Below are 26,791 nucleotides of genomic sequence, written 5' to 3'. Positions count from 1 at the left end.
ACGCAGAACTTGTGAAGGAGGTTTGGCTGAACTTTTAGCTCAGCCTCCCCTTCCTGGCAGATCATGCCACCTTCTGCAAAGCAAAAACCAGTTCTCCATAGTGTTCCCCAAGTGTTTCTGCCAGTTGTGAAATCCACCTCCTGTAGCATGCACCAACCTTGCTCAGAGCTGACTTTCTTGCTGAGCAACTACTTTATCCCCTGGAAATAACAGGCAGGTTTTGGTGGTGCTAAGGCCAGGACAGCTGTGGGAGGGCTGCAGGGCAGGGGCTGCTTCAGGAATAGGGTAGGTCCCAGGCTGGGCATCCAGCAAGGCTGACAGCACTGCACACAGCATTCCTGCATCTTGCAAGGACCTGCATGTTAGCATGTTCTTGGTCAGCTAGCCTAACTTGTATAAAACTTGTATAAAAATATTACTGTGGTGCTTTTTACTTTTTTTTTCTGGCAGTCTGATGCATCTTCACTGCAGTTCCTCTCCCTGCCCCACTCTTGCACCAGAAGCCAAACAATTAAGTTGGCTGTCTTGCTGTTGGTGTCTTTTACTGACAGTTCAACATACTGTCTTGTCCACTGGCAGCTCTGCAGGTGCTGGGAGGCGGGGTCTGATGTGCTTTCCTTCATGTCTCTGCAGTGATGCAACTTTTTGTTGACTTTCTCTGCTGCTAGCACCTGTCTGAGCTGCTTTCCCAGGCTGCCACACTTGCCCATCCTCTCATCTCTAATGACTTCGTTCTTTCCAGACTGAGTGAAGTGTTACAGAAAAAGAATCTTCACAGCTACAGGCAAACTTGAATTCTGAAGCTAACAAGTGCTTGTGAAGGCAGTTGGGAGACTCAGACAAAAGAGGTTTGCTAATCAGAGCACAGGCATTTGTGAACCTGAGCCTCTTGTCTCTTGAGCAGTGAGCCAGCCCATTCAGCATCCTGCCTTCTGACAGTCTGTAAACCTGAATTCACCTCTCATCCTTTTCCTTACAGAGACAGCTCTGTCGGTTCCCATAGGCAGAGGAGGAACCTTTTATTTCTCAACTTGCAGTGATTGGAGCTAAAAAAGTTGGAGCTGGAAAACCTTGGGATGCAAATCTCATTTGAAGTTGCACTGAGCCTGCCCAGATCTCCTTTTTTAAAGACTCCTGACTAGAGCCAGCATGTGTGCTAGAATGTGCTTATCAGTGCCTACCTTTTGGTTCACAGAATAACCGAATGGTTTGGGCTGGAAGGGATCTTAAAGATCAGCTAGTTCCACACCCTCTGTGTGGGCAGGGACAACTGCCACTAGATCAGGTTGCTCAGAGCCCCATCCAACCTGGTCTTCAACACTTCCAGGGATGGGGCATCCACAGCCTCCCTGGGCAACCTGTGCCAGGGTCTCACCACCCTCACAGTGAAGAATGTCTTCCTGATGTCTAACCTAAATCTCCCTTCTTCCACCTTAAAACCATTACCCTTGTCCTCTCACTACAAGACCTTGTAAGAAGTTACTCCTCAGCTTTCCTGTAGCCCCTTCAGGCACTGGAAGGCCACTATGGGGTCTCCCTGGATCCTTCTCTTCTTGAGGCTGAACAGCCCCAACTCTCTCAGCCTGTCTTCGAAGGAGAGGTGCCCCAGCCCTTGCATCATCTTCGTGGCCCTTCTCTGGACTCACTCCAAGAGCTTCATGCACAGGGGTTGCCCTTTTTGCATTGTTCCAGCAGACACTGATCTCTCTTGGTCATATTGGCAGAAGTGCCAACAGAGCATCTGCTGCTGCTGTCACTAATGTCATGGGAAGGGGCTGTGGGCACGTCACTGGCCTTTTCCCATCCATACAGTGATACCTCCTGTCCAGGCTGGTTGAGCAGCACCTAATCAGTGCTTGGAAAGGAGTATTAGAGCAGATGGGTGCAGGAACAGTGTGTTTCATCCTCTCGGTTTCTTGAACACCAGGCAGATCTGATCAAAGGAGAGTTTCTGCATGCTCAGGGTCTGAGTGTAGCTGATGCCTGCTGTTCCACGCTGGCTTGCAGTGTTCCTGCTGTGCCTTGCTCAGGAGGGTGGAGGGGATCAGTGGCAGTACAAACAGCCTGTTGCTTGCATGGTTTATTGTGAGGCTGACTCTGGAAATAAGCAGGTGTGTATTCAAATAGTTTTCTTGCAGATAATCAGACTATTTCCTTTTTGCAAACAATATCAGGTATACTCCTTTGTGCAAAAAGACCTTTACCAGGTACAGTTCAGAATCTTTATTATTTGGATTTGGAGGCTGTGTGCTCTCAAGGGATGGGCAGACAGCATTCAGTATCTCTTGCGTTAATTTTTTTACCTCTGGATTCTGATCTCAGTCAAAGTAGTTGAAAATCCCTGGAGATGTGAGCTTTTCTGACCTACAGAACACACTGGTAGCAGCAGGTACCTTAATGTGTGCAGAACAGCATAGCCCATAAAATAAATACACAGAGCTAAATATTAACAAGGCTAATGGGATTTTTTTACTTGTTAAGGAGGGCATTTCCCACTTGGAGTTTCACACATCTGTTTTCTTAGTGGAAAGATAAACGTGGCTTCAAGAGCTGTAGTGACCTTGGTAGTGATTGTTTCTGTATTGCTGTTCAAAACTGCATGCATTTGAAAGGTGTCTATTTTCACACACTGTCCTTTTTCTCTCTTTAGGTAATTCATGAGATGGCCAACACCATGCAAATCTCCAAAGATGAGCTGGAGGAACTCAAGGAGGCCTTTGCCAAAGTTGGTGAGTTACAGTGAGGAGGGCACCTTGCTCCTGTCTGCTGTACACTTGAAATGGCTTCATTCCACCCCTGTAAGCAGCAGTGCCAGCAGAATCTTGTGATGTTCATGCCAAGGAGTCCCTTGGCAGCCTTGTTGCTTCTGGAGCGTCACTTTTAGCCAAGGAGCACAAAGGAAGGGACACGAGCAGTCTGGCTGTCTGTGAGCACTTGGCAGACAACCTTGCCCTGTTGCTCCAGGGTGGGCTTTGTTGTTTCCTGATGGTAGAAGAAATATCCAAACAGGTATTGCACATACTGTGGCCCAGGCAGCACTTCAGGGCTCGCACAGTGCTTGGTTCTGGTGGTGTTGGTTTGGGCAGATTGGCTGAGCTGTGCAGATGTGTAGGTGCTACGCTTCTGGTTTGTGCGGGTGCGTTTGAAACGCCTTTGGTGTTTGGTGTGCTTGTAGGCAAAGCCTGATTAGTGTCTGTTTACCCGGCCATTATGGTGCAACTTGTGGTGATGATAAAATGCTTTGTGGCTGCAGTACGTGTGCATTGCCCTCTGGTGGCTCTATTTCCTCTCTGGATCTCACCTTCCTAACAGCTTGGAATGTCCGGGGGGTTGCATACCCCAAGCTGCTCCACCTGCCTTCAAGCTTTCCCCCTGCTCTGGCATTGCAGCTCTGGCAAGCTGCTTTGGGAAGCAGAAATGGGCAGAAAACTGACATCATGGAGAAAACTGGGTTTTTTGCTGATTTAGTTTCCTGATATGGCTACTGGAGGATCGGAGAAATGCCAGGGAGGGGCAGGATGGGAGCTGGACTGCAGCACTGTGGGCTGAGATCAGTGTGTGCAGCTGGGGAACCACACCCGGGACTGGCACTGGGTGGGAATGAGTTGCACAAGTGCTCAGAGCCAGTGTTTTTTCCTAACTGGACATTGGCATTGCTTGTGCACTGGGTATAAATACACACTGGGAGTTGCCTCACATTGGGATGGTGTAAACTGCCCTCTAGAGCAGAGTGGCTGTTAACACTTTCGCTTGCTCGAGATTTGCAGTCGTCTGAGACAAATATGAATTTCAAAGACAAGTGATTTTCATGGAGCAGTATTCCCTGGTGGGACTCAAAGCAAGTTGCATTTTAGGCAGTTCCCTCTCCTGTCTTACTCTTCCTGAGACTTTTCTAGCAAGTGGAAGTAAGATGCTGTAGAGGGAGACGAGTGACCATCATGTGTCTTGCTGCTTAATGTGCCTCTGGGTGCAAACCTTATTAAGGCTGGGATGCAGGCAGCCCATTCTGTCCTTGGATAAACTTAAAATTATTAACTTGGCTGGAATGTGGTGGCTTTTTGTCATTAGTGTGTGGAGAAGTTATTGAGAGTAGTTTGGCTGGCTGCCTTTGCACTGGAAACATGGAGAAACCCAAGTCAAATCTTGGTTTGTTTTAGGAAACTGGTGCACCCCTGTTTGGTTTTAAGTTATAAAAGCAGTGTCAAAACTTAGGTATTATGGAGAAATGTGATGATTAGCCTGGACATACCCACAGGGGAGATGGCATCTGCTAGTCATTTTCATCTGCCTCTGTTTTGTGTGCTTTAGGTATGATACAATCTGCAAACACTGCTGTGGGACATGCCTGTCAGGTGTGTCTTTGGTGCTGTCATTCCTTTTATTCTTGCCTACAGGAGCTGTATTTGCCCTGGGATATAGAACTTGTTGCTAATTGAGTGACTGACTTTCACTCTTAGTCTTGTAATGCCGTCTCTAGTACACGTGAAGAAAAGTTGGACTAAGGCTGCTATTTAAAATGAAGCCTTTCTCTCATCTCCCAGCTACCTGGAAAACTTGGAGCACAGCTGAGAAGCAGAATTACAGCAAAGCTCAGCTGGTTGGCTTCTAGGAAGTTAGAAAGGAGATGTAGTGAGGAGAAAGTGTCTTCATGAGGTGGTTTCTGTTCACCAAGACATGCGCTGCTCCAGTGCAGGGCTGAGTGGGTTTCCTGGAGCCCTGCTGTCACTGTGACAGCTGTGTGACTGCTGTCACTCCAGCGTGGGGCATGTTGCTGCTCTGGATGTGTAGGTTGATAGTACTTTAAAGGTGTGTGTTTGATCAGCTTTTCTGTATGCAGCTGGACCAGATTGAGACATCTGGGGCTGCTAGAAGGCGGTGAGGTGTGTTACTGAGTACTCTGCCTCCACTTGCCTTCCACACCACCAGAAGGTGTTCCCTCTCTCCCATGCAGCTGGTGTGCTGTTCTCTGGCAGCCAGCAAAAGGCAAGATCCCCACAGCTACCTGCTGCTTACTAGAAGCAGTCAGTGGGCTTAAGGTTAGCACTAAAGTCAGTTACAGCTCAGACAAGCAGCTCCCAGCATCCTACAACCAGGTATTTGTATTGGAATGGATCCAAGTGATAAACAGGAGTGGGGAAAAAAAGCCTTTTAACATCTGAAATAAGTAATTAAGTGGGGCATAAGAACTGTCCAGGCTTGGAATGACCTGCAGAAGAAGACTAGGTTGCTTCAAATCTCAGCTTTCTCTGGATTTGTTCTGTAGAACAGGTGTGACTATGGATGTACTTGGCCAAACAGCAGCACTGCGCAGAGGAGGCATGGCAGAACAAGATATGTCGACTTGCTCTGTTTATTTGTCTTCCTTCTCCCTGCTTCTGGTAGCAGAGATAAGCATCTTTTCTGGTAACATGAAGTACTTTAAAAATCATAACCCAGCTGAACACTTTGTTCGGTGCTGCAGGGTGGTAAAACAATGCTCTGAAAAGCGAGCTTCAGGCAAATAGGCATCTGTGATCCCGCCAGAGTGTGGCCTGCTGAACATATATCCTTAAAAGGAAACGTGTGGGTTACTTTCCCCTCTTGCATCCTGTTATTTAAGCTATTTTAAGTACTTGTCTGGAGGAAGCTGAGCCAGAGCTTGAGGCAGCTTTTGGGTTGTGTTTGGTGGAGCTTCGCTGCACCACCTGCGTATGGGCAGGAGATGGTGCTGCACATCCCTGCAGTGACCTTTCCCAGGTCAGGCAGCCTGGCATGCATGCATCTTTCAGTAGAAATAGGAAACTTTCAGATGTGCTGTAGTTTCCTTTCCATCAGGCAGATTATAATGAAGAGCTTGTCTGTTAAAACAATTTTGCTTTCTTCCGTTAGGAATTCTGGGCCGTAGGCTGAAGGGTCTCATTCGGGATAGCTTCTATTTCAACTGCCTCTTCAGCTGTTGGATGCTATTTTAGATTTTGTCAGAGAGGGATTTTAGACCACCTTCTGACTGAAGTCTGGCCCTGTTGCAGGGCGTCCAGCAAGGCACCATATGGTGGGCCTGCAGTAAGGCTGGAAATAATTATGGAACTTGCTGGTGCTACAAAGATGGCTGCTTTCTTTTTGTTGTTGTTATGTTTTATTCTGTTACTTTGTACATTTGTCTGTGATACCAGAGGAAAAAGAGTGTAGGAAGGGAAGCAGTGGCCCTGTGGGACAGGGGTCTCAGGCCTATGTATCATGTTTACAGGGCTAAGGATGTTTTGAAATGTTAATAGAGGAATGGTTCCATATTTTACCACATAGTCAATCACTAGTTAATGTTGCTCTTCTCTGCTACCAAGACAAAACCAAGGGCTAGTACATCCACCAGGCTTCAACTTAAATCTGCACTTCTGTGGCCAAGAAGCTAAAACTTGAAATGAGAGCACCTTTACTGAAAAACCAGTAACAAGGTGTGGGGTCATGAAATTGAACCAACAGCCAGACCTTGCCTTGGTTGTAAATCCCGCTCCTAAAGTGTTTGAGTTATAGATACCCTTTTAATCTATTAAGTAAATCAGTGGTTAATTTTTTTCCCCAGGATACTATGGAAGAGTAACTCTTTCAAACAGGTGTTTGGGATGTTGTTAAGAGTTTGGAAGAACTTAGATCCTGAGACTCAAGGGTTTTGAGTGAGTTAAGGTACTTTACTCAGCAGTGTGCGTCCTTCACCTTTGGTTACGTGCTGCCTGTCCAAGCCCAGTGCAGGTGCTGAGCCAGGGGTGAGCAGCCTCTCCTGGTGGGCAGCATCTTTCCTGGTGCTCCCCAGTTGCCTGTGCTCATACCTGAGTGTGTTGCTGGTGGCTCTTCATGCTGCAGGGCTGCTAGTTTATATTTATTTTTTTTCCAGTGAGCGTAAGTAAGTAAATCTGCTTTGAACTAGGCACACCTGGAGGACTGGGAAGATGCTGCTTTGCAGGGGTGAATGAAACCCTGAAAATGGGCAGATGTTAATTGCAGTAAATTCCTGATGTCTGGTTTGATGCCTTCAGGCTGAGACTGAGGTCTGCTGAGCAAGTGTGGATGGACCAGACCATGGCCTGGGCTACATCTGCAGCTGCATTTCAATCAGTGTTTTTAAGCTACTGTTTCTGTTCTGCAAGCAAACCAATATAAATGTAAAGCTGGAGATTAATTCCTTGAACTAGATTGTACCCTTAAAAGACATGGAGGGCTTTGCATGTAGAACTGAGCTGTAAACAGGTTTAAACATCCTTTTACCTGTGCTTCACTCCTGTGTATTAGAGATGGGGACTTTGGAGCTTGATTCCCTGCTGTGTAACCCAGCAGGCTTTGCCTCATGAAACACCATATATTGTGATTTTTCCCTTTCACTTCTGAATAGGCTCAGACATGGAACATGAAAGCCTGGTTCAGAAGCACTTTGGAATGCTTAAGCTAGACATGTCAAGAGGAAAACAATTACCATCCAAATCACACCCGTGATACTACCAAGGATACCATATGTATTTTGAAGCCTTATTTTTACCTGTCCTTTGCCTGCTAATGTTTGGGTAGATGTAAAACTTAGCTTCTGAGGTGGTGGATTGATTGGAAGAAGGGATGAGCAGGTGTTTCTGGCTTTACCTGCTCAATTTGACAGCATTTGACTGTAAGGGAGAGAAAAGATGCATATTATAGAGTTAGATTTAGTATTACGGAAACTGTAATGGAAGAAGCTGTGATTTATCTAGAGGGGAAATAGTTAGCTGGTGACATCTCAAGCTGGAATTTTTAATAAAGCTTGCCTTTGTAAGCTTATATTTTTTTGGAATAAAATTCTAAAATTAAAGGCCGGGCAGCAGCCTGTTGCTATCATTAATCATTAGCCCAAACCACTTTATTTCATCAGCATCATTGTAAACACTGACATTTCATAAAGTAATTTAATGTATTTATTAATCCACTGGAATTGCTGCTCTTCAGTTTGAGACCTAGGGACTGAGGTGGAGGAGTGGGAACACAGGTTTGCTCTGTGCTACTCTGGATGTTTGCCACTAAACATTTGAATTTCATTTTCTTGCTAGCTTACAAAAACTATTTTAAAATCCCATATGGATCTGCAAATCGAGGAAGGTTGGAGTGGTGGTGAGGACTTGCTGCTTGCTGGAACATTGCTGTGAAATAAAAACCTAAAAACCACCACTGACACCTCATTAAAAGTAAATTGACTTTAAAAAATTTCTAAAAAAAGAAAAAGAAAAGAGAACAAAGGCTTTAGATCTATCCTGATTGTTTTCTTTCATTCTGGAAAGTTCGTCCAAGCAGAGTGAGCCCAGTGGCTGTGGTGGGGGATTCCCTCTTGATCCAAACCAATTCCTGGGGCTGGTGCAGCTCTTCCATGGGGCAGCCTGGGGAGCTGGCAGCAGCCTGCAGACTGGGAGGGTGACTGGGCAGCAGAAGCTGCTGTTTGAATGGAATTTAACTCTATGGCCTTAGAGAGAGACTGCTGCCTTATAAATTCTTATGTAGGGGATATGGGCAGGAGGGTGATTGGGCCAGGCGGAGTGGGGCTGGGTGCCTGGCAGCACTGTGTGATTTTTTTGCAGCATTGTGTGATTTTGGGAGCTGGTGGTGGTGAGCTGCACTGGGCAGTGACCCAGCACAGCACCCGGAGCTCTGGAGCTGGGGGAAGAGGTAGTACCGTGCTTAAATATAGAGACTGCTTTCACTTAGCCTTACAGGCCCTGGCTGATGTCTTCAGTACAGGCACTGTGCTGACTTTGCAGAGCCTGTGCTTGATGATCGTAGGAGACTGCCAAAATCTCCACATCCTCAGCCCGTCCAGGTGTTCCCCAGCAGCAGCAGTAATCCAGGACTGGTATCTCCTCATTGCCCCAGGCATAGGGAGGATGACATGACAACTCAGGCACTGATTTGACTTCCCTGAGCTATCTGTATCACCTGCCTGCAGCAAAGGGATTCCAACATCAACAGCCAGGAACAGCACAACATGCTCTGAATCCCTGTCTCCAGATATGCTGGAGAATCCTGCTTATGTCTTGGGATATGAATCTGCTTCAAATGCTCTGGCTTCTTGTGGACCCAACTCTGCCCAAGTCTGGATACCAGCTTGAACAACAAGCTTGATATCTTGCTGTGAACAGCACTGGCTGCACATCATGGTTAGCCTGAGGCTCCTGGATTTGCCCTGTGTAATCCATAGGTGTGATGATGTCCCCAAAGGGGCTGGGATCTGTTGATGAAAAATGCTCCAGGTTCACACCAGATTCTTACTTTCTTTCTTCCCAAATCTAGACGGTGATGATGTCTCACTAAGCGTGCAATGCTGCTGTGGCTTGGTGGTTGACTGTCAAAGAAAATGTCCTTGCAGAGCATTCTTGGGCAGCATTAAAATATCTGGCTGCAAATTTCCGTCAGCAGTAAATGGATAACATCAGTATCAACGTGATAAAAATATGTAAATGCTGACTTCGCGTTTTCAGTTCAGAGAGTAAGAAGTGCTGTGTTTCATTACCATCTATTTTTAACACTCAAAGCCAGCTGCAGTTAGATATAAAAACAAATGCTCTGGAGATCATTTATGACAACACAGATGCCCTGCACAGTGTGGCCTCAAAACAGGTATGCTGTCTTGGGACGTCCTCCTTGCCTCTGGGTCTTGTAGATGTCCCCAGTGCACAGGTTGCTCTCTGTAAAGAAGTTTTGAGCACTGGGGGTTGTGTTTCTGCCCTGCTCTCTAGGGCTGGTCCTATCAGGGTACTGGCATGTTTCTAAAAACTTCTTCTGTCCCTTTTCTTCCTCAGACCTCAACAGCAACGGGTTCATCTGTGACTACGAGTTGCATGAGCTCTTCAAGGAAGCCAACCTGCCTCTCCCTGGGTACAAAGTGAGAGAGATCATCCAGAAGCTCATGATTGATGGTGACAAGAATAAAGATGGGAAGATTAGTTTTGAAGAGTTTGTTTATGTAAGTGGTATTTCTGAATTCTCAGTGGCCTTGGGGACCCCTTCTAGACAAAGCTAAGGAAGGGGTAGAAGAGGTGGAACCTGGCTTCTCAGCCACTTACCCTGCTCCTAGTTTTCTTTCTACAAGCTGATAACTTTTGAGGACTTGCCATGTAAAAATGAGTTCTTTGTACAGATCTCTGCATATGACCAGTCTTCTGAGCTGTCACTGCCAGCCTGTAGATTTGGACAGAGGGAAAATCCACATGGTTTTCCTATATGAAAACTTCAGTGGAGGCTGAAAGACCATTTCCACATGAAGTGACAACTGGAAAAAAACATCTCCAGTTCTCCAAGCTTACAGTATTGACAGGAAGCTGCTCGTTTTTTCCAGGCACATAGATAGCTGCTTGTATTCCCGTTGAAGCAGTATAATTTCCTTTCTTAACTTAATGGGACTTACTAGTATTTGCTGCAGATTTGAGAGGGCATTTCAAGACACACTTGGAGATTAGTTCTAAGTACTGATCTAGGAAAATTTAAATCTGTTTGTTGCCTTAGAAACGAAGAGCAGAAGTGAGGATATAGGAGAAGCTGGAGGATGGGACTAACCTTCAGTTGTTTTCTGTAGAAATAGGTCAACATTTTTATTTTGTTCTTTATTTTTACAAAAACACAACACTTCTGAGATACTGGTTCAATATCCATCCCTTCATCCTTTTCATCCTCTGATGACTGAATGCTGAAAAAGTAACAAAAGTATGTGCAGTACGTTGAAGGAGCTGTTTTCATGTCGACTATTTTTCTGGATATTTCTTAATTCATCTTTGCCTTCTGTTCCTTAATTGTTTTCAGACCCTCTGAACTTTTGAGTTCGGAGTCAACTCGTAAGTTGGAGTTTGTTTGCAGTTTGTGAACACTTGCATGCTGGGTGCATGTTTCAGCTGTTGGTTTGAGCTGGTCCATAACTCTTTAACTTTGTACTAGGAAGGAAGAAATAAATCTTTTCTGTCACATCTGAATGGTACCAATGAGTTGGATAAACATGAAATGTCTTGCAGGCAACTGAGCTATACAGTGGAAGCAATGGTTAGTTGTGGGGTTTTCACAAACAGATCTGTTGCTGTTTTCTAACTCTGAGCACTTTTGTTGGGCTTAATGGTACAAAGGATGACATGAACTGACTTGAGGCTGGGGCCAAGTAACTTAGTTGTAGCTCAGCATTGAAGCTCATATTTTCAAAGGAGGTATGCAGTAACAGTAATTAGTCCAGCAAATTTTACAATCATAAATATGTATCAAAATCCTTATGCTTAAACCCAACCGACCAGAAAACCCAAAGCTTTTGGGCTTTTGAGTCTTCACTTGGCTCTACTGGATTACTGGGGTGAGCAAAACCTCTGTGCACCATCAGGAGGTGGTTTAACTGCTCTGCATCATCATCTTGTCCTGTCACCTCCCCTGTGTTTGAGGGAGAGGGGAGGTAAGGCATGACAGGCCCTGTGGTGACACCTCTGCAGCCAGGTGGACAAGTCTCCTCCTCTCTTTTTACCAGAAGCACTTTGTTTTCTGCTTTATGTTGCTGTTTCATTGCCTTTTTTTGGGTAGTATTTAGGTAATCTGCTATGTTTCAATTGTGTTTTCATCATGTTCAAAAGATTTGAAGTTTTGAGGGAGCTGCAGTAGGTTTTCCAGCCTTTTCATGTGCCTTTTTTCTAATAGTTGCTCAGAGAACTTCAAGGCCACTACTAGCAACATACAACCTATGCAGGTGGCACATGTAATCTTGTTGTGCTAAAGCATCTCATCTACTCCCAAATATGAGGGTGTTTTGTCAGTTAGCGCAAGCCTGCTGTTGAGGGAGGGGGAATCCTTAGCTGGAGGGCTCCTTGTAGCACATTATTGCAGATCTGACTGTTCCACACTTAAGGAGAATTGTTTCTTGGGTTGTGCACAAAGTCTTTGGTGTGAACTACAGTCACGAGCATCTGGCTCATGCAGAGAGGTTGAAATTGCACAACAGCTTTCTCATCTTTGGATCTGTGGGAAGGGCTGCATGGTTCCCTGCTCTCAAGACTGCAAAGGTTTCATGCTTTTTTTTCCCCTCGTGTTCTCTTGAAATCTACTTGAAAAGGTAAATGTATGTGAGGTGCTTCATGCCTAATGCTTCTGTTTGAACAAGCACTTGCAGTATGTGTTTCAGGGAGTGGGATGACTCTCTGCCCACTATCCATGTTAAATTTAATACCACTACACCTTCCCTGGGCCCTTCACGTTTGCTCGTTTTATGACAGAATTTGCTTTAAAGCCGAGAAGAAATAGCTCCTGGTGTGGTCCTTTCATTTAACAAAGTCAAGTTTTTCTTGTCTAACAGAGCACTTTAAATTGTAGATTTTCCAAGAGGTGAAAAGCAGCGATATTGCTAAAACATTCAGGAAAGCAATTAACAGAAAAGAAGGAATCTGTGCCATCGGGGGGACCTCGGAGCTCTCCAGTGAGGGGACCCAGCACTCCTACTCAGGTACCTTTCAGCTCCTCTCTTGGGTGAGTGGAGCCTTTATGCCCAAAACTGTAGATTTCTGCTGTCATGTGCTGGGCTTTTGTTCTCCAGTAGCTGAATGATCTCACATCAAGGTGAGAACAGGACAGAATTAGAGGGTAATGCAAGATTAACAGTGTGTAAATTAAATGTGTGCTTATTTGTTTTGTTAACTGTCCTTGCTAATGAAGTCTTTGTGTCACACTTGAATGTAATAAAGTGTTGAGTAATGAGTAAATTACAGGAATATTCTGGTAGTTGGAAGTGAAAGTTGTATTTCTTTAGATTTTGTGTGACTAATAAAATAGTATGGTAATGATAGTGGGGCTTTTATTTCCCTGGGCTATTGTACACATACTCTTTTAGGAAAATCTTTGCTATGTTATAAAAAAGCCTGTATTAAATTTACAATTGGTTATCTTAGAGGAAGAAAAATATGCCTTTGTAAACTGGATAAACAAAGCCCTGGAAAATGATCCCGACTGTAGGCACGTTATTCCAATGAATCCAAATACAGATGACCTGTTCAAAGCTGTGGGAGATGGGATTGTGCTATGGTAAGTCATGATGGCTCCTGAATTAAAAACGACCAAAAAAAACCAAACCACTGAAATAACTCCCCAAAATTGTAGTTAGAGGAGTTTTCACCCTATTCTAGGCTGTTTTCCTTGATTAGTGTGTGTGAAAAATGTTTTGCATGTATAAAAAGAGGCTCAGTTACCCACAGTGGCATTGTGTGATGCTTCAGCTTTGATGCCACCTTCACAAGCTGGCATTTTTGTCCAGTGTTTTTTAGGGCTTGAGACTAAGTTTGCTGAAAGGGAGAAGGTGCCTTGGGGGAGCAGAAGTTGTCCTGTTGCAAACTTGGCCTGATGCTAGGCAGCCTGGGGGAGGGCAGGTGTGTTAAACAACCTGTTTTCTTGGATGTTTAGACAGACAGTAGCCTCTGTGGGAATATTAGTGACTTGATGAATTAACTCAACCTGGATTTTCTGGGAGTCCTCTTGTTGCTTTTGATTATAGCTGCACTAAGTTATTAAAGTAACTTTGCTGCATGCTGATAACAGAAGGCATCCAGGGCTCTGAAACACCAGGTACCTTCTATGTATGGAGTTTCTTTTGGTTTTGTGTCTTTGGTTTGTTTTTTAAATGTATGTGAATTAATATGGCAGAGAGCTGGATCAGCATGGCATTTCAGTACCTCTGTATCAATAAGCATTTAGTGGGCCCATTGCATTTAATTTGTTTTCTCTTGTAATACTTGTGTTGTGTGTTTGGGTTTTTTTTCCCCAGTATCAAGTAACTCAGATCTTCAGGCTGAGACTGAACTGAGTAGAAAGTAGTTTGTAATATAAAGTGAAAACTTGCCATATTTTTTGTTGACGAAAAAATTCCTTGTGCTCCCAACTGAGCTCTCAGTGTTTGTGCTTTTCTTGGGGCAGTTTTTGTCTTGCCAGCAGTAGTACACATTTGCAATAGGAGGAAGTGTGTTGTCTTACTAGAATCTGCAGTGGATGTCAGCAGAGCAATGAGTCTTTGCTAGTTCATTGACTGCTCTGTGAATAATTCATGTGCTCTCTTTGCTCCAGCTGAGATCAGTAGTGGCCAGTAACATGTTTAAGGTTTCAGGCTTAGCTATTAATTACAAATATATTCTTGATAATGTAAATATTAACTTCTGATTTACATCAACTTGATTTTTTTTAAAAATGATGCACTAAGCCAAACAGGCAAGAGGAAATGTACTGTGGTGGGTATGTAACAGTGCATTGAGTTTTGTTGAGTTTAAATACTAAATATTGTACAAATATTATTGTTTTACCTCCTACCAGCAAAATGATCAATCTTTCTGTTCCGGACACGATTGATGAAAGAGCAATTAACAAGAAGAAACTCACACCATTCATAATTCAGGTATACCACATTTCTGTTTTGTTTGGGTTTTTTTGCTGAAATTCATATTCAGATAGAACTAATGAGAACAGCAGAGTCCCTCGAGGCATTAATGTGGAGCTCTGGAAAGGAGTGAGTTTTATGACTTACATTTAATTATTAAAAATGGTTTTGTGCTGTGTATGACTGACAGAGAGAGAAAAATGCTAACTTAATGACAAAAGGGCTGAAATGCTGTGCACACCTGATATTGCTGTGGTGATTCTATGCAGAGCTGTCTTTTTAAAACAATATTGTTCTTGGCTACCTGTGGATTATTTTGTAGTATGACAGGTTGTTTTCGTGAGGGTGCCTGTGTGTGCACGTATGGATAACTTAACACTTCTCCAGCCTTATTCTTGTTGCACCACTAGATGCAACTAACTCAGAGGCTGAAACTAAATACTAGAGGCTGAAATTAAATCCTGGTGCCTAGTGGAGTTCTTATTGATTCAGCCTGGTGCCACAACAGCTCTGTTAAAACTTCAGCTGGGGAGCGGTCGGGAGTGTTTCCTCTGAGCTGCTGCTGGTGGAGCAAGGACGAGGGGGGAGTCTCAGCTCTGCTGGTGCTGGATGAAAGGCAAAGCAGCATCTCCCCTGGCAGTGTCTCACTTGGCTGTGCTGTTTGCAGGAGAACCTGAACCTGGCACTGAATTCTGCATCTGCCATCGGGTGTCATGTTGTCAATATTGGCGCAGAGGACTTGAGGGAAGGGAAACCCCACCTGGTCCTTGGGCTTCTCTGGCAGATCATTAAGATCGGCTTGTTCGCTGACATAGAGCTCAGCAGAAATGAAGGTAAATGAAACTATAAGGGATTACTTCTAAAGCATGAACACCACATTGCTTGCACTGTCACCTCCAGCCCCATTGCTTCCTCTTCCCTCCCCTCCTCTCTGCTGAAAAGGGGGTTCCTCACCTTTGGGTTCATCACGGCATGTGCCAAGCTCAGTGCCCTCTAGCCTGTTTGTAGTGGGTTGTGCCATCCTGGTGACATGTCAGCCCTGGAGAACTGGCTGAACACAATTCTCTTAAGTCAAGACACATCTTGTCTCAAGCCATGCCTGGCTTTGTGATGCCTTGGGCTGGGCAGGCTCCCCTGGAGTGCTTCAGCCACAGGCACCTAACAGTGTTGGGAGATGGCAAATACTGCTTGCATTCCTTGAGGATTATAGACAGCTGCACACCTTCCTCAGAGAAAAAAACAAACAGAAGAGGAGGGCTTCAGCTCTCTGGGAATGTATTTACAAGGACTTAATTTTCATAAAATCCTTCTTGCTACTGTCACTGCTGCTGAGCTCTCACCCTCTTCCTGTGCTCACTTGGTCCTGCACAACAGCCTCCAAAATGTAGACTTTTCAGATCATTCAGAGTGCTCCGTTACTCCTGCATGGGCTGTCAGAGCACCCAGGTAGACAGAGGGCCTTCAGTGTTTAAACTTCCCAATCATGAAGTGGTAATGTTGTTTGGCTTAGATTGAAAATCCATGGCAAGGGAAGTACTGGCCAGCTGAAAGGTTGCTTGGTTTAACTTCCTTGTCTTTTTTTAACTGCATATGAAACTGGAGGCACTTTTTCTTTGAGACATGTTTACATTTAGCTTACTGTCATCAACTTGAAAGACTGTATGTCAAATCCAGACAAGTTTTTGTACAGGAGAATGGAAAATGTTTTTTACATGTGGTTTTCTAGGTAATTCATCTCTTTACTGTGTAACAAGCAACTTGGAAGAACTCCACTAACAGCCAGGTTATTTTGACTTAATCAGTAGTTGGTTTTGTCCCTTCTTTTTCCCTCTGAAATGTTGCTGCAGCTCGAATTTGGCATGTAGATTTGCCTCTTGAAAACTCCTTCCTTCCCCTCACAAGCATTTTTCTCCTAGCACTGGCTGCCTTACTTCGTGATGGTGAAAATCTGGAGGACCTCATGAAACTATCCCCAGAAGAGCTGCTCCTAAGATGGGCCAACTTCCACTTGGAAAACGCAGGCTGGCAGAAAATCAATAACTTCAGCTCGGATATCAAGGTACCAAGAGCTGCTCTGGTCTGCACGTGCCTGGGAAAAGGCTGGGAACTGGCCAGGGCTGTATTTGCATGTGTAAATGAGGCCCTTCATCTCCAGACAGAACCTTAATACACCAAGTGTGCTTAACAGGAGTTTTATGGGTGGTGTCTTTAAGGTACTGCAGTGCTGTCCTCTCTTGCCATGAGGCTGAGCCTGGTGTTGAACTGAGTGTTTCCTTCAAGTGCTGGTGGGATCCTGCTGCTAAGTTGTTGCATGTTGTAATTGAGTAGGAAACTGACATTACTCGTGTGTTTTCAAATGTTCTTAATCCATCTTTTTTGATGGAAATAATTTTTCAAGGGCATGCTGCTTGCTTGGACAGGGTGAAATACTTAACTGCATCCCTGGAGAGCATGACTTCCACACACTCTTGGCAGGTGACAGCATTTCAGCCACATCATGTGCTGGGAGAGGAAGGGAAACATGAGTCCTTATTCTCTACACTGGGCTGAGTAGAAATGAGAGCAGGGAGTCTTACAGGTATTTTTCAGATGTGAGAGGGTTGCCCTTTTCTCTCAGCACTAGTGAGAAATGGAGGGTGGTGACTCTGGGTCAGTGTGGGGTTTTTGGACACTGCTCTCAGAAGGTTTCTGGAGTTTATTGACATGGCCAGCAGTTTTGAGAAGGAGAAGGAGGACTGAAGTGGATTCCGAGCTAAAGGGCTGTTGAGGTGGAAAAAAAAATTGGTAATTGAGGAGCATGGTGAGCCCAGAGCTCCCCTCTGTGTGTGTGTGTGTATGCATGTTACTCTTATTTCCAGCTTCAAGATTACTTAAAGCTTTGCTGATAGCTGTTGGCTTGTCCAGTGCAACCCATAAGCTGCCAGGGTATGCTGAGTTCCTTCTTAATGCTGAGGACTAAAAGGACTTGTAGTTGAGATAGATAGATAGATAGATAGATAGATAGATAGATAGATAGATAGATAGATAGATAGATAGATCGATCGATCTGCAGTAATTTGCTCCCCCTAGTTTGTGATCATCCCTGGCCTCTCTCCTTTCAGCTATTCTAGCTAATAGGCAGGCACAGGAGAAAACATTCAGGCTTCTTATAATCAGCTTTTTGCCTGCACTTTGTCTTTGCTGAGCCATTTTCATTGTTGCTATAGCAGGAGGAATGGCTGCCTTTTTAGGGGTTGTGACACAAGTATATTCAGCAAAGCAGCTTTTCAACAGTCTAAACCCATAATTTTTATCTTCAAAATTTCTAACCTTCCCCCTTTCTGTTTCTTTTACTGCTGCCTGGATTTCTGCCATCATCTTCTCTTTTAAGCTTACAGATTTTGGTAATTCAGTAAAGGTACATACACCAGTTTTGCACAGTGACTTGTTAAAGATGAGCCTGAAATGGATTGTTATGGTGTATTCACTGCTGTGTTGGAAACCTAAATTTTCTTTTTCATCATCCATTTCAGGATTCCAGAGCTTATTTCCACCTCCTCAATCAAATTGCACCTAAAGGGCAGAAAGAAGGAGAGCCTCAGATCGATATTAACATGTCTGGTTTCAATGTAAGTATTTAGGCTGTCATATCCTCATGCCATAGAATCACCAACCACCTCTACCCTCTAATTGCCTTGTGACATCCAGGTAACCTGGTATCTTAATTTCTAGAGCGTGTAAAGTGTCAGTGGGCATGTGCTCACCTCAGATCTGTGCTAAATGAGTGGTTGTTGCCAGCCTGATCACTACCTGCCAATTAACATGTGTGATTGAGAAATCATTTGTGGGTTTGCTTCATTTGGGAGCGTGCTGTCTTCTGCTTCTGAACCACCCAGTTCAAAAAACATCAACACTGGAAAGCGTAGAAACTTGGAAAGCTCCGTGCCAAGAAAAAACCACAAGGCAAACAGAACAATTCCATCCATAGCAGCAGGGATTAGCGTGCGTGCTTCACCCCTTGGTTTGATTAGCCACTGGTGCCTAACGAAGGCGAGTGGAGTTGTAGCCCTGCCCCAGCTAGCAGCCAGAGGAGCTTCCCATCTGCTTTGTATCCCGATGTTTTCCATGACAGCTCTTGTCCTTTTCCATCCCTGGCAGGAAAAGGATGACTTGCGGAGAGCAGAGTACATGTTGCAGCAGGCGGATCGGCTGGGCTGCCGGCAGTTCGTCACGCCGGCTGATGTGGTCAGTGGCAACCCCAAACTCAACCTGGCCTTTGTTGCCAACCTGTTCAACAAGTACCCAGCACTCACCAAGCCTGAAAACCAAGACATCGACTGGACCCTACTGGAAGGTAATAGCTGCATCAGTCACAAAATTAGCATGAGGGAAATATCTAATGTAAACACTTGTGTCACAAGGGGTTGTGCCAAGCGGAGGTGTCTCCATTAAAGTAACACCTGTGATTTGAGGCTTCAGTGCTGCGGTGGTTGTTTACTCATTTGGGGCAGGTGAGAAGGGTACTTGACAGCCTGTTCAGCTGCTCTGACCCTGATGTGGTGCCTGAACCTGTAGGAGCACTGCCAGCAGCCCATCAGTCCCCATGTCAGGGCTGGGAACCTGGTTTTGCTGTTTCCTGCAGTGGTCAGAAGCACCTCAGTAATGCAGCAAGGTGTTCATGGGAGCACTAATTGTTGGCCAAGCTGGGATTGGACTTTGTCTGCAGGGCTCCCACACAACATTTAGCACCCATGGAAAACACCTTCCTGCTACTTTTTCTGGCAGAAAGTGCAAAGGGCAATGCCCTTCTGAGGCCTGGAGGAATCAAACTGATATCCAAAGCTAGATCCAACCTTTGACAAAATTATAGTAGAAGAAATACCCTTTTTCTGCTTGAAAAAATCTAATTGCTGAGCTGTGCTGCCCAAAGCTCCCTGCCTTGCAAGGTGGAAAACTCTGCATAGCTTTGAGCTTGCAAAAGTTGCATGAACTTGTTTTCTCTTATCTAGGAGAGACACGTGAGGAACGGACCTTCCGCAACTGGATGAACTCCCTTGGTGTGAACCCCCATGTAAATCACCTCTATGGGTAAGTGTTCATCTTTTGAGAGAAACCAACTAGGTCAGACTAAAGATGTGTCCTGCTGCCCACTGTGCTGAGCAAAAATCTTGAAGAGGAACAATGGTAGGGAGTGGGAGATACTCACTGCTCCTCTCCCTGCAGTCCCTAGCTCAGGGATTTCAGAGCCAGCACTTGGCACACCAGCAGTTGGCTTTAAGGGCTGGAGACAGTTCATTTTCTGCTGCCTTGGGTAAATTGGTACCCTGAGATCCCAATCCATTCAGCTTTGGTCAAGCATTTGCATTAGAGCAACTGGAACTAAATTCCCTGTCTCTTTTTCTTGAGCTTCACCAAAGATGACATAGTTAAGAAGCAAGATACTCTGGGTCACTGTAGCCAGTGGAAAGAGGTGGCAAGCTTTGGATTTTAGGTAGAAACATTTTACCCTGGGTCTGTTGCTGATTACCATGCAAAACCTGCTTTAGCTCAGCAGTTAGCTGATGTTAAGCATGGAGCATTTCTTCTGTTCTGAAAACTACAGGATGTTTTGATTGATTTATTTTGTTTTTCTTTTAGGGTTGTTGAAATTGCAACAGCCTGTAAAGAGTAGTAATTAATTCATGATGTGACAAAGTCAGAGTGCATTTAAGTCTTGAAACTTTAGGCTTAATCAATGTTTTCCTCTTCAGTGATCTCCAAGATGCTCTGGTAATACTACAATTATATGAAAAGATCAAAGTTCCTGTTGACTGGAATAAGGTTAACAAGCCTCCATACCCAAAGCTTGGAGCAAATATGAAAAAGGTAAACATTTCCAAAGCCTTTAAAAGAGGCCATTGACAATAAAAATTCCTATTTGAGGCTTCCTGTCAAGTAAGTGTATTTGTGAGTGATTTTCTGTTTAAACTCTTTTCCTGTGCAGCTAGAAAATTGTAACTATGCTGTAGACTTGGGAAAGCATCCAGCTAAATTCTCCCTGGTTGGCATTGGAGGACAGGATCTGAATGATGGAAACCCAACGCTGACACTAGCCTTAGTCTGGCAGTTGATGAGAAGGTAGGACCCAGCTCAAATATGCCACATTTGTGAATGAAGTACAGAATTTGGGAAGTTGGTTTTTCATGAGAACACTGCAGCACTGGAATAGATCGCCCAGAATGAGTGTGAAACCTCTGTTGTTCAGGGGTTTCTGAGACACAGCTGGACAAAACTCTGGCAGAGCTGATCCTGCCACACATGGGAGGCTGGAGCAGAGACCTCCAGAGAAGCCACTGGTGGATTTGTGAACATCCTGCTGACCAGAATCACCTCTCTCTCACCTGCTTGAGTCTGGTCCACATGCAGGAACATTGACACAACTTCTATGTTCTAATTTTTAATTAGAAATTGAGAGAGAACCATTCCAGGGCTGCTTTATGACCTTCTTCTGCCTTGGAATTGGGGGAAGGAGAAACTTCATAACAGATATAGTTGAGGTTACATTTTATCATCTATTTCTGAAGAATTCCAAGATGATGCAATTATACAACATGTATCTGCAAAATAGGTGCATGGTAGCTCCTTTTGTTGGCATTAGAGGTCAGAAAGCCTCTAGTACATGAGCTGATCCACACCTTTGAGGTAATGTGTTAACCTTGTGGAGCAAATGGTCAATAGTGAAACAACTTAACAAGTGTCCTGAGCTCAGGCAGTTTTGTTATCTGGTATTAAAGGGCTTGAAAGGCTAGAAAGACTAAATGCTTTAACAGAATTCACACTTAAGGTAGATAATTCTTCCTTTTTGCTAAAGGAGTTTAAAAAAACCCAAACAAAACCACAAAAGAAGTAGAGCTGAGACTATGAATATTTCCCAAGCTGCCATGGGCTCTTGTTGCATCCTGGCTGCACCAGGACTTTTCCCAAAGTCTATGCCTGATCTTACTCTCTTTGCTGATTCTCAGGTACACGTTGAATGTCCTCGAGGACCTGGGTGATGGTCAAAAAGCTAATGATGACATTATAGTCAGCTGGGTAAACCAGACCCTGAAAGAAGCTGGCAAGTCCACCTCCATCCAGAACTTCAAGGTGCAGGTTCAACTCTTGCATGCAAAAGGGGAAGAGATGCCCCAAAAGGATTTCCTTGGCTGGAGGAACAGGAGGGGCATCTTAGAAAGGAGTTTAAACAGGACAGGATTCAGTCTGTGCTGGGAACAAAGTAGCTTCAGGCTTCCAGAGAGGAGACTTCTTAGGACTGCCCATGATGGGGGGATAGCAGTGGAGCTGATGGGGTGGCAGAGGAGGGGAGGGTGGTTGGGTTTTGGGGCAGAAGTGGGGGCTGAGATGCTGGCGAGCGTAGGGGCTGGAGCTGGTGAGCATTTGTAGGTGAGCATTGGCCCTTGGGATCTGGTCAGTGGGGTAGTTCTGCTGCCTGAACATCAGTCACTGCTTCATATTTTCAAAGCATGTCCAGTAAATTTGAGCAATCATCTTGTAGTATTATCAAAGGAGTTTAAACAGCAGTTTGGTTTTCCCTGTGGTCCAGCTGGGAGTAAGCACTAACACTGCTGCTATTAAATTTCTTGTTTAAAGCCTGTTTTGTTGCACATTGCAGAGCAGCTGAAGTGAGGTGAGAAGTATCATTTAAAGCTTCATCTTTGTCTGTTCTGTGTTCTCTAGGACAAGACTATCAGCACAAGCTTGGCAGTTGTGGATTTAATTGATGCTATTCAGCCTGGTTGTATCAACTATGACCTGGTAAAGACTGGTCATCTGTCAGAAGATGACAAACAGAATAATGCTAAGTAAGTTTGCCATCTCAAAAGCTGTTTTCATAGAATGTGTGGGGTTGGAAGGGACATTGAAAGGTCGTCTAGTCCAGCCCCCTCCTGCATTGAGCAGGGAACTTTTTAACTAGATCAGGTTGATTAGAGCCCCATCAAGCCTGACCTTGAATATCTTCAGGGTTGGAGCCTCCACCACCTCTCTGGGCAGCCTGTTCCAGGGCTTCACCACCCTCATAGTAAAGAACTTCTGCCTGATACCCAATCTAAATCTACCCTGCTCTAGTTTAAGGCCATTGCCCCTCATCCTATTACTCCATGTCCTTGTAAAAAGCCACTTCCCAGCTTTCCTGTAGCCCCTTCAGGTACTGAAAGGTGCTTTAAGGTCTCTCCGGAGTCTTCTCCTCTCCAGGCTGAACAGTTTATTACCGTGGTTTTCAATTTTGAACACTACCTTTTAGACAGGCAGCACTTCCTGAAATCTGGTTGCTGTCCTTGCTTGTACCACTGGAGGGAGTAGTTGGCTGGACTCTCTTGCTTGTTGAGAGACATGCAGAGCAGCCCAAGCAGTTTTCAGCAATTACATTCTGTTTCTCACCCGTTTGTTCAGTGATATGGAGTGCTCAGGGTTTTGAAACTGAATCCTTTTATGTCTCATTTCTTGCTGAATCATCATAGGTTGTCAAATTTAAAGTCCAATTTAAAGTACCCCTAGTAAAACATGCCTTTGAGAAGTGTATTCTGCAAGTGACCTGCAATGACAGACTGACAGCAAAGTTTCTTGCAGATACTAGTCTTGCTTGATTATTCCTAAAGAAGAAATAGAGGGGGGAATGTGTTAGCTGATGAATCCTTGGTTATACGTGCTATCTATTAGCCCTAACAAATATTCATTACAATTCTTTTTCACTGTTGGTAAAGTGGACTTGACATTCTAAGGTCAATTTTGTGCATTGAGGACACTTTCCATACTGTGGAAAAGCAATACAGCTAAAGATCAAGAAAAATTTCTGAACCAAACAGATGTGGTGTGATTGTTGCACATCTTAAATCTTAATAAAGAGGGCAAGAGGTGAAATTGTGTTGGAAACAGCAGGAGGTGACTTGTTATCTCTTCGTAGCAGTCTCAGTGCTGACCCACTCATCTTTCTGTGGTGAATAGGTATGCTGTGTCCATGGCAAGAAGAATTGGTGCCAGGGTTTATGCTCTTCCAGAAGATCTTGTGGAGGTGAAACCCAAGATGGTCATGACCGTGTTTGCTTGCTTGATGGGCAGAGGAATGAAGCGAGTATAAAAGGGTTGGTCCTTGTAAAGAAAAACAACCCACAAAACGCAACAAAAACCCAACCTGCCACCCTGGGTGCATAAGTAGCAGATCAGCTGTGACCACGTTGAAATGCTGTTGGCCTAGGAACTGTTGAAGTTCAAAGAACTTTGTTTTGCTTTGCAGGACAAACTCTTATCAAAATTCTCAGGGAGAGGAGTTTTAACCAACAGATGTGCTCTTTTCCCGAAGGAAGGTTTAACTTATCAAGAGCTCACAGAAATGCATTTGTAACAGAGCTGCATCTTGCAATACTGCTCTGGAGCTGTTTTCATCCCATTATTAGATACTTGGTGCATGGGGTTTTTGACCCCTGAGGGCTATAAGGTGGTTGGTATGAGTTGTAATGGAAACAAATCTAATTTCTGTCTGCAATCCAGTTTAATTTCTGTCATACGGTCCAAGCATATTCTAAGTTTGACCCCTTCCTTAACTTTGCAAAGAAAGCTGCAGAACAAGTTGGGACCTGCAGGCCAGCTCACAATGCTAATTGAGAAATGTGTAATTAGGAAGATGGATCTTCCTCTGGTATTCTCTGTACATGGTGCTTTTTTATACATCTAACTATTTTGATTACTTTACAAATAAAGCATGGCAGTTTTTTTCTCTTGCTGCTTAAGAAATGGGGGTTTTTTTTGCTATTTTGTTTTGTTTTTAAATTATACTATATATGAGAATACCACCACCCTTGGACCTCTCACAGTAACCCAGGATATCATGTTGCTGATGGCACAGTTCCACCTGAGAATGGAAGTGAATGCATTTTTGTATGCATCTTGGTTCAGTTCTGTGCACCTAGAAAATAATTTTTATGAAAATCTGCCTGAAAATTACAACTTTATTTAAAATGCTGTTGGATATAAAACCATACTACATTGTGGGGAGGTTTTGTGTAGGGAAAAGGCAAATGTTATAAACAGGAGAGTTCAATAAACTGAACAGCAAATGTGCTGGAACAGAAAACTATTTTTACAGACAAAAGGAAGTGTTGTCGCCAAAGAAGGAAGATGCTGTATCCATAGGATTTAATATTATCTTGCTTTGGCAAGCTGTTTGCTATATTTTGAGATCATATTGCTATTCCAAGCTATTCAAAGTGATGTAATATGGTGGCAAAGCATTAGTTGAAATAAAAACATTTAAATAACATGCTTCTCTCCTTATTTACTCTGAGCCAGCATGGCAACCTGTCCTCAGCTGCTTTTAGCTTTGCTTTCATTGAACATTTTGTTTTGCCAGGTCCATTGATATCGAAGATACCTGGAATAAGAGTGTGCTTGACGAGCTCTTGTTTATTTAAAGTGGGCACTGACAGTGAAGTTATTCTCAACGTGTTGTAGCACAGCTTTGTCTTTATGGTAGCTTCTGTAGAACCTTGCTCTTGAAGTCCTGTTGAGTGCCTAAAGATGAAGTTTGTGGGTGTAGGGGAAGAGCCCCGTTAGGGCAAAACCTGGAATGAGGAAGAAAAGTTGTTCCCTGTGTCAGGGACCTGCCATCTGAGCTGGTTTCCAGAAATCAAAGGTCTGGGGAGATAGTGGCAGCTGACACGAGTCTGGCATGATTTGGGTTTCTGGCTGCTGTGGTGGGAGAGAGGATGCCCAGTGGCTGCTGGGGGGAATATTTGCCTACTTGCTGTGTCCAGCAAGGCTGGAACAGAGCTGTGGGTGCTGGAGGGGTGTGGTGATCCTGATCCAACAATTCCTTCACTCGTGCAACCCACAGGTGAGGACCTGGGGGTCCAGTGAGCTTTGCCAAAACAATGGCCTGACAGCACAGAGGTCCCCAGAACTACCAGTGGCTTGATCAAAATCAAGAACAATTTGCTTGGGACTGGTGTCATGTCAACAGACATCTGTGACCTTAACTATGCAAACCTGGTCTGGGTTGTCCCCCTCCTGACATGTCTGGAATGATTTATTTTTTCCAGTGGTGAAAAGAGGTAGGTGTTTTGTGCCAGAGGAATGTTGCAGCTTGTCTGCTGATGGAATGGGGATGAGTTTGTGGAGAAACCAGGTTGATGCCTGGCCTTCTTTATGGGCAGCATTTTGGGCCAACGAAGTGGCACAGCTGGGAGATTAAGCCACTTCAAAACTTCCTCAAAGCCAGATACTTGGAGGAGTGTGGGAATTCACCTACCAAATATGGTCTCTCCTTCATATACATTTTTTCACCAAGTTATGATCTTTCAGTGGAAAAAAAAAATTTGTAGGGACTTTAACAATTGTTGAGGTTGATTTTGCTTGTTTTTTTTTTACTTCTGCCTTTTTCTGTTGCAGAGAGAGAGCAGAAAGGGGTGCAGAAGGAAGAGATTTTTTTTCCACTGCCTCCCAAGGTAAGTGAAGCTGAGGGAAGCAAGGGATGGTGCTGAAGACACAACCAAAATGGTGAAACAGTACAAACAAAATGTAAGCAAAGAATGTATTGACCACTGAATACCTTGCATGAATCTAATCACAAACCTGACAGCCAGGAAAATGCAGCATGTGTGGGTTTGTTGTGCAGCCCCAGTTGATCCTTTCACTGGTACAACAGGAGAGGTTGGTCAGCCTCTGCATTCCACAGCAGGTTTCTCTTGCCAAAATGTGCTGGTTTGCATCTTTGCAGCACTAAGCAAAGGTTTATTTCTGTCTTACCTCTTATCAGCTTGGGATAATTCCTCTAAAGACAGGAACAAATGTGGTGTGTCTGCCACACGTTCTGTTGCTTCCTCCTGTGAGTGCTCAGTGCACATTGGGCATGTCTTGTGGCAAGTGTTTCTACACTGAGAATTGCTGAAAATATGGTTATCCCCCTGCAATGTTATCTAGGTATTCTTGCTTTTAGAAGTCAGGTGAGAAATAATCATTGAAAGCACCTCGGAGAAAAAACCAGAGAACAATGTTCCTGGGACCTGGCTGTGCTGCCACCAGCCCAAGGTCACAGCAAGGGAGGCAGCCTCGTGGGCTCAGCCTGGCTTTAGGAATTACCAAATTCCTGAAGTCTCCCAAAGGTGGAAAACAAAGAGAAGCTTTGAGGTACAAATGGTGTTTGTGCAGATTGTCTTCTGTGCACCAGCAGCCAAAGCCAAGGGAAGGCCATGCTGGTGCTGCAGGACAGGTCTCCAGGGGCAGACTTACTCGTGGTGCAATTTAATCTTCTCATAGGCCCCCTTTAGATACTGGAAGGTGCTCTGAGGTCTCCTTGGAGCCTTCTCTTCTTCAGGCTGAACAACCCCAACTTTCTCAGTCTGTCATCATAGGAGAGTGGCTCCAGCCTCCTGATTATTTTTGTGATCTTCCACGGGACCCGCTCCAACAGGTCCATGT

General features: G+C 44.5%; 1 protein-coding gene across 4 annotated transcripts in view; it reads left to right on the top strand.

Annotated features, from left to right (window-relative positions):
- Positions 1–24,635, top strand: part of PLS3 (plastin 3) — a 51,139-nt gene extending 26,504 nt beyond the window's left edge. For 3 of the 4 annotated variants that reach the window (XM_051630587.1, XM_051630586.1, XM_051630584.1), the window contains exons 2-17: positions 2,651–2,729; positions 9,786–9,949; positions 12,319–12,448; positions 12,891–13,023; positions 14,299–14,380; positions 15,030–15,195; positions 16,279–16,421; positions 17,733–17,759; positions 17,875–17,970; positions 18,500–18,695; positions 19,351–19,429; positions 20,092–20,206; positions 20,325–20,458; positions 21,343–21,466; positions 22,058–22,182; positions 23,324–24,635. In XM_051630587.1, the coding sequence (XP_051486547.1) occupies positions 2,663–2,729; positions 9,786–9,949; positions 12,319–12,448; positions 12,891–13,023; positions 14,299–14,380; positions 15,030–15,195; positions 16,279–16,421; positions 17,733–17,759; positions 17,875–17,970; positions 18,500–18,695; positions 19,351–19,429; positions 20,092–20,206; positions 20,325–20,458; positions 21,343–21,466; positions 22,058–22,182; positions 23,324–23,456 (1,914 nt within the window). In that variant the 5' untranslated portion in view covers positions 2,651–2,662 and the 3' untranslated portion in view covers positions 23,457–24,635. The remainder of the gene's footprint in view (positions 1–2,650; positions 2,730–9,785; positions 9,950–12,318; positions 12,449–12,890; positions 13,024–14,298; positions 14,381–15,029; positions 15,196–16,278; positions 16,422–17,732; positions 17,760–17,874; positions 17,971–18,499; positions 18,696–19,350; positions 19,430–20,091; positions 20,207–20,324; positions 20,459–21,342; positions 21,467–22,057; positions 22,183–23,323) is intronic. The other variant, XM_051630585.1, reaches the window with a different exon arrangement.
- The last annotated feature ends 2,156 nt before the right edge of the window (positions 24,636–26,791 follow it).

This window comes from Apus apus, chromosome 12 (assembly GCF_020740795.1).
Source record: "Apus apus isolate bApuApu2 chromosome 12, bApuApu2.pri.cur, whole genome shotgun sequence".
Classification (NCBI taxonomy): domain Eukaryota; kingdom Metazoa; phylum Chordata; class Aves; order Apodiformes; family Apodidae; genus Apus; species Apus apus.
The sequence above is the reverse complement of the archived record's forward strand: the minus strand, read 5'-3'. Positions and strand labels throughout refer to the sequence as shown.